The sequence below is a fragment of the Typopeltis vanoorti genome, chromosome 1 (genome assembly GCF_054136105.1).
Source record: "Typopeltis vanoorti isolate ZY-2024b chromosome 1, IOZ_Tvanoo_1.0, whole genome shotgun sequence".
Taxonomy (NCBI): domain Eukaryota; kingdom Metazoa; phylum Arthropoda; class Arachnida; order Uropygi; family Thelyphonidae; genus Typopeltis; species Typopeltis vanoorti.
In genome coordinates this window covers 72,784,214-72,796,235 of record NC_143549.1, presented here as the reverse complement: position 1 = coordinate 72,796,235, position 12,022 = coordinate 72,784,214, and the positions used below count along the sequence as shown (strand labels likewise).

At 36.3% G+C, this 12,022-nt stretch overlaps 1 protein-coding gene across 4 annotated transcripts in view; it reads left to right on the top strand.

The window, feature by feature from the left end:
- LOC150110083 (contactin-like) overlaps positions 1–12,022 on the top strand; it is a 690,381-nt gene that overhangs the window by 58,243 nt on the left and 620,116 nt on the right. For all 4 annotated transcript variants that reach the window (XM_090391236.1, XM_090391210.1, XM_090391218.1 and 1 more), the window contains exon 3: positions 8,579–8,777. In XM_090391236.1, coding sequence (XP_090247362.1) covers positions 8,579–8,777 — 199 coding nt within the window. The remainder of the gene's footprint in view (positions 1–8,578; positions 8,778–12,022) is intronic.

Below are 12,022 nucleotides of genomic sequence, written 5' to 3'. Positions count from 1 at the left end.
TTTGGAGAATTAAGTAGAAAAGACCATACGCTGTGTTTACTGGAGTAGTAGTTATGTGATCTCCCAATCTGAGTACTAAAGAGATGTCACATAATAATAGGAATATTATTATACAATAATGTAGTATTAGTGATATTGTTATGTGACACTTCCAAATAACCATTGTGGAAGGTGTCACATAGTAATAGTATAACATTATCTGCATAATGTAAAGCTGAGATTAACATCTCTAGTTCTGATATCAGCTTTAATACCACTTTTCTTCATCATGTGATATTATTTATCATCTGGATGATAAACAATAGTGGAGATAGTGTGCACCATTGTCTTATACCTGATTTTACATCAAATCATCTTCTCTATCTCCTTCAAACTGCTGACATAAATCTGATAAAGGTTTTCACTAATACCGAATAGTTCTGTGCATTTTAAAATCCAACTATGCGGCACCGAATCAAACTTTTTTTTATAATCTATCCTATATATGAAGGTTGGTTTTTCTACATTTGCAGTTTTTCAGAATCATTTTATCAATCAGCAATTGGTCTTTTGTGCCTCTTGAATTTTTGCTGTTACCCTTTTGTTCAATTGGGAAAAGAGAATTTGCTTTAAGATAGCTGTATATTTTATCAGCTAGTATGCCTGTGAGTAGCTTAAAAGTTGTTGGCAGGCAGGTTATTGGTCAGAAGTTTTCTGGGTTTGGGCCTTTTTCTTTATCCTTTATGATAAAAAACGTTTTTGATCAAACGTTTGTTGTGAGCCACTCTTCTTTGCTTTTTCCTTCTAAAACATCATAAAATTGATTAGCATGTCTTTCGTGTAAGCCTGTTAGATATTTCAACCAGTAGCCATGTAATTCATCCTTCCTGGTTGTTGACTAATTTTTTTTTATCTTTTTAGCTTGCTTTTGAACCATTTCAGTTGTTATTTTCAATTGATCCATTTTTCGTTCTTGCGATTCGTTCGTAATTTGTTCAATCCACTTTGCCTTGTTATTGTGCCTCTTAGGGTTGTCCCATAGGTTTTTCCAAAATTTAAATGTATTTTCTTTGTCTCTGATATTTATATTTATATTTTTTGCTTCACTTCCTCTAATACTTCATCAATAGGTAGTGTTCCAGTTATATCTGTTTATGAGGTTATTTTGGATTTTTGTGTTTTTCAGCTTCTTTTCCTTAAGGTTTTTCAAATTGCTCACGTCGGCTCTGAGTTTAAGAATTTTATTCTCCAGTCGATGCTTCCATTTTGGTTCCTGAACCTTTATGCTTTATCCTAATTCAGATGTTACAACGTAGGCTATTGAGTACATAAGTTGATTCATTTGCCCAATAGTTCCAGCAGGAATAGCCCTTGCAGCTTTATTGGCCTCTTGTACGAGTTCCTTCAGTTTTTGTTGAGGTATTTGTCTCAGTACTGGAAGCCTAACTTGTTCCTGCTTGTTGTTAATTTGCTCGATAATTTTTCTTGCGAGTTCTTGTTCCTCATCTGATAGCTTCCTTTCAGCTATTTGTATATTTTCAAGATTTTCAGCATTCTGCACATTGGAATCTGGTTCTGCTCCATTCATATTCTTGGTCACTTCAGGGTAAGTACAGCTTGAGGTTTCAGTGCTTCCAGCTCACTAAATATCTTGCATTTGATAATGAAGCTGCATTGCTGCATCAGCCTTTTGAATGAAATTTCCGAATTTGGGTGTCGTTCAAGCCAAAGTTGGAACATTTGTTTCTGAAAATCCCTAACGGAGGGGTTTGAACTGTAGAAGCACTGCATGACTTGTCGATTTTCAGCCATGCTCCACTTTTTTCCTAGTAATTACTTTTGAGTTCTATGGATCTTGCTCTTGTAGCCCACTTGTCACTGGCTGTCCAGGAAGCCTAACATCCAGTGCAGTCCTTGGTAACACCTGCGTGACAATACACACACACACACACACACACACATATATATATTATATATATGTAAATAAGTTTTTTTACCTTGGGAATAATGTATATTAGGGTTACCAAGTAATTTTATAAACTTGGTTATTTTACTCCTAATCCCAAGTAAGCAAACAGTTAAGTTTGTGCCTGAAACGTAGTTCAAGTCTAAAGGTGGTGCAACACCAGGGCAACTCATTATAAAGGTGGGTAAAACTCTGATCACTATTCTTGGTATTTTCCATAATGTAAAGCACATCTCACTAAGAGATGCATACTGCAATACACTATGGGTGGGATCACTACCCAGACTGGTTTCAACCTTTTTTGAGGTCTCCTCAGTGAGCAGCTAGACCCTAAATACCAAGATTTAAACCTGCATTAGGATTAGTGGGGATTTTTTAGAGTAGATGAAGGATCTGGTAGTGATGGTGGATAGGGGCTTGAAATTTCATGGACATTTTGCTATAATTGTGAGATCGACACCAGATTATGGGAAGGAGATGAAGGATCTGGTAGTGATGGTGGTAGGGGCTTGAAATTTCATGGACATTTTGCTATAATTGTGAGATCAACACCAGATTATGGGAAGGAGATGAAGGATCTGGTAGTGATGGTGGATAGGGGCTTGAAATTTCATGGACATTTTGCTATAATTGTGAGATCAACACCAGATTATGGGAACGATGTGGAGAACACTGATGTCTAGAAGATTTAATTCCATTGTAGGCTGCATATGGATTACTGTGCACAAATTCAGTTGCCAGGTTTTCAAAGGGATGATGAGCTGTTGGAGAGGGTTCAGAGTTGATTGATTAAGTTGATTTCTGGAATGTAGAATGAGAGAATGCAAATTACAGAGCCTAGAGGATAGAAGAAAGAGTGGAGGCATGATCAAGATGTATAAGTTGGTAAGAGGTAATTATCAGATTAACATGGATGAGATTTTTCACAGAATATCTTGAGATGAGGGGGAGAATGAGAGGCCATCCCTGGAAGCTGTATAATGTGGGTGTGAAGAGTAAATGTTTTTGCATGGAGAGTGGTGGGTAATTGGAATACATTGCCAGAGAGTGCAGGGAGTGTGAATGTATCTAAGTTGAGGTGTGTGATGAGCTGTGGATGTCTTCTATTCACCACATTCTGTAATTTGTACTCTACAGTCTATCCTCATCACTAACTTCGTAGTCTTGATATCATTTTATGTTATCTTCCTGTGTACCCTCTTCAAGGTTAATTTTTCCTCTTCAAATACCAATGACCAGATCTGAGCACAATCATTAGGATTGTGCTCAGATCTGGTCATTGGATAAAACCCTGATCATTAGCCAGATCAGGGTATTATATAATGCAATAACCTTTTTTCATCATCCTTAGTACTGGAGCAGTTCTCTGGGTTACATTCACTACCTTTGCAATATGCCCCTTAAACTTCAAATTTTATCAACTATTACCAAGATCCTTTGCCCCATCCACTTCCTCTAGTATAGATCCCTCAGTAGAGTATGCAGTCTCTCATCCATGGATCCCAAATTTCAAGACCCAACATTTGTTATTATTATTATTATTATTACATGATACCTCCAGGGAGTCCAAAGACTCATCGAGGAAGAGTACCTGCTCCACAACTCTCTGTCTCCACCAACTACTTTCATCATCTACACCAACGCCACCTACCACTGACCACCACCACCACCACTAGTATTTTCACAGACAATCACAAACATCCATGCCCATGGCAGGATTTGAACCCCGCAGCCTTTTGGCTGGAGGGCAGATACGCTAACCACTCGGCCAGCCAGGCCAAGTTGGATTAGTTGCATTATTTTTCCATCTTTCTGGTTTATTTGAATCCTTCTGTCAATTATTACCAATTGTCAATTTGGTAATACTGTCATCAATTTGACAGTATTACCAATAACCCTTCCAAGTTTCACATCATCTGCAAATAACTGAATATTTTCCTGCAGCCCTGCAACAATAATACTGGCATAAAGGTCCCAGTATTGTTCACTGTGGAACTCCACTTGTGCCCTTACTTTTCTTTGATGCTGTTCCCAGTACACATGACCTCTCTGATAGCTAATAGAGTCAATTTTCCCATCCAATTCAATTTTTAACTTGATATCTAACCCCATGTGTTTCAACTTAAATATTACCTTATCAGCAAATTCCATTGCAAAAGCCCAAAAAAGTGGCAGTATATGCTTTTCCCTCATTGATTGCGCTTGTCATTTCATTATAACCACTTTTTTTTGGAGTGTTATGTAATAATAATAAATAGCAAACAGATTACTGAAACAAGAGTATCCCTTAACAAATCCATGCTGACCTTCACTGGCCTAGTTCTGTATACAATCTTTGGCTAATTTCTCCAAAATCTTAACAGCTACAGAAGAAATACAAATGTCATTTTAGTCTGATCTGTACTTCATTGCCTGCATTCTGCCACCACCCTTGTGCAATGGCACCGTCTTATCTTCCTTTCACTTTCGCTGAGCTCTTTCCCCAGTAGCTAGACTTTCATTGAGTAACCAGGTCAATGAAGGCTGTCATTTTCTTACCACATTCTCTTAAAACACATAGTGAAATCCATCAGTCCAGCTGCCTTATTGATTTCCAGAGTACTTGCTTCCAGTAAAACCTGCTTTTCCAGGATGAACTGTCCCATTAAAGTGATCATTAAATAACTCTGCTGTGTCATCTGCTTTGGTCACTTGACTCCCTTTTCCATCTAACAGAGTCATTCATCCATAATTATTTCTCCTCTTACTGGCCACTTAATGAAAGGATTCCTTAGGAATTTCCTTGGACTACATCCCTTATTGTATTTAATTTTTGTCTTCCTTTCTATATATTAGTAGATGACTATTGAAATCAGTGGATTTCATTAGGCATTTAGATTGCATCTTTTTCAGATTGTATCTTTTTCACTTGTTTTACTTTTGTCTTCCTCTACTCTATAAAAAATCTCCTTCACATTAATCTGGTAACAACCTCTCACCAACTTGTATATCTCAGTCATATCTCCCCTCTCCTTCTGTTTACAAGGCTTTGCAAATTGCATTCCCTCAATCTCTCCTCATCCCACATTCCATAGACCTGACACTAACTTAATAAACCATTTCTATACTCTTTCTAATATATCCTCATTCCCTTGAAAACCAGATCACTAATTCTGCATACCATAATCGATATGCAGCCTGATCAAGGCTTATACAAGAAAACTATAACTTTCTTGCTTCTGCAGGTAAAGGTAGGGTCCTTCTTATCATCAACGATAAGAGGGTTATCATTCCGTTATAAGTCTCTGATCAGACCACACTTGGATTATTGTTCTCAGATTTGGTCCCCAGGATTTGAAGGGGATAAATTAACTGTGGAAAAGATACAAAGATGGTCTCAGGACTCTACAAGGATAGTTATGAGAATCGGCTGAGGGAATGTGGACTGCAGAGTTTGGCGGATAGAAGAAGGAGAGGTGATATGATTGAGACTTTTAAACTGTTGAGAGGTGGTTACAGGGTTGACACTGGGGAGTTCTTTCACTTGGTTGAACAGCGGGAAGGAGTGATGACAAGAGGCCATCCCTGGAAGTTACGAAAGGAAACTGTGAGCAAGAGGGTGAGGAGTGATTTCTTTGCATGGAGGGTGGTTGAGCCGTGGAATGCATTGCCTGATAGAGTGGTGAGGGTGAGAACGGTCAATGAGTTTAAGGAGTGGTATGATAGACTTTGTGTTTCTTAGGGGAACCTCCCCTCGATGAGTCTTGACAGACTTTATGTTCTTAGGAAGGACCTCCCACGATGAGTCTTTTGACTCCATGGAGGCTTGAATAATAATAATAATAATAATAATAACATGATCTGTTAAATGTTCTTACAATTTTATCAATGTGACCTCTAAACTTCAAGTCTCTGTCCACTATCGTTTTCGAGAATTTGTTAATTTTGTTAGAAATTTCTAAATCTTCATCATAGCTTAATTTATAGCACAAATAATTAAAGTTATTGACTCGTTCAATTATTTATTGTCTCTTACTATTTTAGTTTGGATGAACATTTTTCCTTTAAGTGCCACCACAGTTTAATTTTTTTTCTTGAAGATTGAAATACAATACAGAACAGTACATACATATACCTTGATTGATGCACAGTATTATGTTATTTTATTATTAAATTCAATTTATAGTTTTGTAGATTGTCCCTGGATACTCCTCTAAATATTACTTGTTCATCTGCAAACAGTTAGATATCTAACATAAAATTATTTTCTATTTTCTATATATATATATATATTTTTTTTTTTTTTGTTAGCTAACCATTCTTTGATTATTTCAATCATAATATATATTCCAAATAGTATACTGGAGATAGGGAACATCTTGTTTAAGTCCTCCTGTTACTACAAATGTTTTTTTTTTAATTTTTTTTTGTTTCTGTTCTTGCCTCTTTTTATCTTTATCACTACTTTCTCATATAGACTGTAAAGTGGTTTTAATAAATTTAGAGGTAAGTGGTTTTTTAGTATATCAAAAAGTTTATATCTAGTTATTTTATAATCTCTGAATGCTAGGTGCATTTCCAAGTTGAATTCTCTTCTTTTCTCAGTTAGTAATTTGATGTCAAGATAATATCAGAACTGTATAATGTTAGCTATGAGAAGAAACTGAGAACATGTGGACTGAAGAGTTTGGTCAATAGAAGGAGAGGTGATATGATTGAGACATTCTGTTGCAAGATTATGCTTTAAAAAAAAGCAATCAATCAGGCTAGAGATTATTATTATAGAATAGCAGTAGTATATCATTGGTGGAACCGTACTCCAGGAGATTGATGAGGCCAGGGATTTGGGAGTGTTGGAGGATAGGGAGATGAAGTTTAGGGAACACATTGCAAAAGTAGCTAAATCAGCTCATCAACTCACTTGATTGTTGAAAAATACCTTGATGAGCAGAGACAAGCAAGTTGTTGTTCCTCTGTATCAAGCCTTGATAAGACCCCATCTGGACTACTGTGCCCAGTTATGGGCGCCATGGTTTCTTCATGATGGGGAGGAAGTGAAGAGGATCCAGAGACGGGTGACCAAGGTGATAGCAGGTCTGTGGAATGAACCTTATGAGAATAGGTTGAAGATTTGTGGGTTGCAAAAATTGGTCAATAGGCGAGAAAAGGGGAGATATGATTGAGACATTCAAATTACTGAAGAGTTACTATAAGATTAATCCAGAAGATATTTTTGAGAATAGGACTGGTGGTGGGAGGACTAGGGGGGTCATGCATGGAAGCTGGGCAAAAATGTGGTTAACAAGGCCGTTAGAGCTAGATTTTTTTACTTAGAGAGTGGTGAATGAGTGGAATAAGCTGCCAGTCTGTGGTAGGTGCTACGACCGTGAATGAGTTCAAGGCAAGGTATGATAGATACTGTGTGAATGTTGAATAGTTGTTCTTGACATGATGTTAGGGCCTCCCTCGATGAGTCTGTTGACTCCTTGGAGTTGCCCGGAATAATAATAATAATTATTACTATTATTACTATTATTACAGGCAACTCCAGGGAGTCATTAGACTCATCGAGGGAGGCCCCAAATCATATTCATCACAACTATTCTACATTCATACAGTATCTATCATACCTCGCCTTAAACTCATTCACTGTCAAAGCATCCACCACAGACTCAGGGAGCGCATTCCACTCATTCACTACTCTAAAAGTAAAGAACCCAGCTCTAACACCTTTACTAACCACACTTTTGCCCAGTTTCCATGGATGTCCCCTAGTCCTCCCACAACCAGCCCTGTTCTCAAAAATATCTTCTGAATTAATTTTATAGAAACCCTTCAGTAATTTGAATGTCTCAATCATATCTCCCCCTCCTCCGCCTATCAACCAATTTTTGCAACCCACAAATCCTCAACCTGTTCTCATAAGGTTCATTCCACAGACCTGCTATCATCTTGGTCACTCGCCTCTGGATCCTCTCCACCTCCTCCCGATCAAGAAGAAACCTAGGTGACCAAATCTGGGCACAGTAGTCGAGATGGGGTCTTATCAAGGCTCGATAGAGAGGAACAATAACCTGCTTGTCTCTGCTTGTCAACGTATTCTTCAGCAACCAAATGATTTGATGAGCTGATTTGGCCACTTTTGCAATGTGTCCCCTAAATTTCAATTCCTTATCCACCAACACGCCTAAATCTCGTGTCTCATCAATTTCTTGGAGCACGGTTCCACCAATGCAGTAAACTGCCGCCAATCTTTTCACCCTAAAATGCATAACCTTACATTTTGCCACATTAAATTGACATCCATTCTCCTTAGCCCAGACCTCCAATCTATCCAAATTGCCCTGCAAAATTTTGACGTCATCTGCATTTACTATTGCCCTACCCAACCTCGCATCATCCGCAAACAAATGAACTGTTCCTCTCAGATCCTTTCCTATATCATTTATGAACAAATTAAAATCACAATAATAATAATAATATATTTCACAATGAACAAATAGCACTTGATTGTTCAAAAGGATGCAAATTTATTTAAATTTTACACAGAATCCTTATATTAATACTATAATATTAATTAACATATTATGATATTTTACTAATACTGACTTTTATATATTTTTGAAAAGCAAACTACTGATTTTTATCTTTCAGGTTTTTGCCAAACTTGCCCATCAGGATGGGTTAGCTTTCAAGATTCTTGTTATAGATTCATGAAGGCCCCACTCCAAAGTCGAGAGGAATCAAGAAAGAAATGTTTTGCATATAGTGCTGACTTAGTTGCTGTAAATACTTTAGAAGAGCATATTTTCTTAACTGAATGGTTAAACCAAAATGATCCTTGGCATCGACGGTAAGAAGTAATAACTAAGCCACTGTTAAAATTTTAATTTCTGTGTTGGCTGTTCTCGGTGTTCATAATATATGTGCAATGTTAAAAAATTTAGAAATTTTTTTTAAATCATATAATTGGGACCCATTCTGGAATAGAGTACCCAGTCAAAAATAAATAAGTTTTGAAGGATTTCAAAAACCAGCAGAGATCATTCAAATGACATTACTATTCTGTTTCAAGCACAAAATGGAGAGCTCAGAAATGAAGATCTCTTTGAAATGGCAAAATGCAAAGAAGTTGAGGAAGAAGAAGAAGAAGAAAACCGAATAGCTAAAACTCCTGTTCAGTCCTTCATTTTCAAAAGCTTAATAAAGCTTTTCAGCACAAAAAAGGCAACTGAGATTTTTGAGTAACAAGATTCAAATTTTGAGTGGACTAGAAATGTTGATAGAGATGTAAAAATGCTTATATATACTATCATCGAATTTACAAAGAATACTGTCTTGGAAACAAACAACTCATAATTTACTTGATTTTAAAGACTAGGTTTTCATATGTTGGATTTAAGAAAAAAAAAAAAAATCTGGAAAAGTGAACAGGCCTAGTTATTGTTTTGTTCTTCTTCTTCTTCCTTCTAAGTTCTAAAGACCCATGATCTGCCAAGTATCCTTAGTTTTTGCAAATCTTGTTATTGTTGTTGATATTGTTCTTCTTCTTTCCAGGTTCTAAAGACCATGACCTCCGTGCATTTTTGAAAATTATGGAGACAACTACCATATTTGAATAAAAACTTTAGTTTAATATAACTAAAATCTACATTCATTCGACGTTTCGACCTTTATGTCAAGGTCATCTTCTGGAGCATACAACTATACGCAGGGAACAAGCTATACTACAATCAAACTGGTTTCTTAAAGACACTGACCAACCGCTACAACAATTGTTGGCCTGACCTCTGGTGAAAAAAAAAATAAAATAAATAAAATAAAATAAAATAAAAATAAAAAATTATACATCAACACCAGAGTCCTATTATTAGTGTTTTTTTTTCCTTTCGTACCAGGTTTTTGCGTGGTGTAAGGAGCAGGTGCTTTTCCAGTTGATTTGGTGTAAGGTGTTGAGTGCGTGGTCTGAGAGGCCTGCTTCACCATAATAGTTATATTTAATGTGTCTAATGTGTTCTTTCTTGCGTATAGGGATTGTCCGTCCTGTTTCACCAATGTACGGTAAGTTACAGGTGCAGCGGTCGCAATAGACTCCAGGATGTGCTAATGGGAGGAGAGGATCCTTAGAGGAGTTGAATATGGTTTTAAGTTTAGTGGGTGGTTTAAAGGTGGCATTGAGGTTATAATGTTGTAGGATTCTGTTGATTTTTTCTGATAACCCTTTAATGTATGGGATGGCTGTGGTTTTACTGTAATCTAGATTCGTTTTTGTTGTAGTTTTATAGAGTATTTTATTAACAGTATTTTTGTTATAGCCATTATTTATGAATGTGTCACTAATGATTTTTAGTTCTTGTTTCAGGGCTTGCTGGTTAGAGCTATTTGTACGAAAGGAAATTTAAGGAATCCTGCAAAATCCTGATAAACCACCCAAATATCAACAACAAAGAGGGCATGAAAATTCCAAGGATCTGGATGGCACACATTCAGCCTACCTAATATGAAAGATCCAGCATAAGTCTGGACTCTAGCCAATCTTTAGCTAGTATTAGAAACCATTCCATACCAACTGACTGGAATGATGTTAATATATGTATATAGTAGACAACACTAATAATAGGACTCTAGCATTGATGTATAATTTTTTATTTTTATTTTATTTTATTTTATTTTATTTTTATTTTTATTTTTTTTTCACCAGAGGTCAGGCCAACAATTGTTGTAGCAGTTGGTCAGTGTCTTTAACAAACCAGTTTGATTGTAATATAGCTTGTTTCCTGTGTATAGTTGTATGCTCCAGAAGATGACCTTGACATAAAGGTCGAAACGTCGAATGTAGATTTTAGTTATATTAAACTAAAGTTTTTATTCAAACACGGTAGTTGTCTCCATAATTTTCAAAAATGCATTCAGATCACCGTGTAAGCCTAAAAGAAAGGAACCATGACTTTCCAATTTAGTTGGATAGGGTAGTGAGGTCTTATTTTCACTTTTTTTTGTCTGTCATTTTCTTGTATTCTTCTAGTTGGTTAGTTTGGTTGCAAGAATGAAAATCCAAGTCTTCAGTAGGGAAAAAAACCTCCTGTAATCTCTAAATGAGACAGTAACCTTCAGATGAAAAGTCCTTTTAACAGATTGTTGTATCCAGACAAGATTGAAACTCAGGTTTTTTCAACCAAAGTGTATTGTTGGTACTGACTGAGTAAATAATGACTAACTGAGCAAATTAATGACCAAAAATTCAAATTGCATCATGTAGAAAACTGCTATTATTATTATTATTAGTGCAGATCTCTTAATTTTCTCATTGTCAAAACACCTTTGTTGATAGATGCATTGTCCTGATGAAAGATGATTTTTTTTCTTCTGCAAACTGGGTCTTTCCTCATGAATTTTTTCGTCTAGTCTGGTTAAAAGATCGGAATAATATTCCCCGGTTATTGTTTTACCCTTTTCAAAATAATTAATAAACAAAATGCCTTTAGCATCCCAAAACACTGATGCCATGACCTTTCCTGCTGATGGAACTGACTTTGTCTTCTTTGGTGCTGAACAACCAGCTTCTGCCTGCTGTTTGGATTATGGTGTGTAATGGTGAATCCAAGTTTCATCCATAGTAATAAATCGATATTAATTCAAATTGCATCATGTAGAAAACTGCTATTATTATTATTATTAGTGCAGATCTCTTAATTTTCTCATTGTCAAAACACCTTTGTTGATAGATGCATTGTCCTGATGAAAGATGATTTTTTTCTTCTGCAAACTGGGTCTTTCCTGATGAATTTTTTCGTCTAGTCTGGTTAAAAGATCGGAATAATATTCCCCGGTTATTGTTTTACCCTTTTCAAGATAATTAATAAACAAAATGCCTTTAGCATCCCAAAACACTGATGCCATGACCTTTCCTGCTGATGGAACCGACTTTGTCTTCTTTGGTGCTGAACAACCAGCTTCTGCCTGCTGTTTGGATTATGGTGTGTAATGGTGAATCCAAGTTTCATCCATAGTAATAAATTGATACACAAAATCAGTTTTATTCTTGTTAAAACACTCGAAGCACTGTTCAGAGATTTTCATGCGAGTGTGTTTTGATCT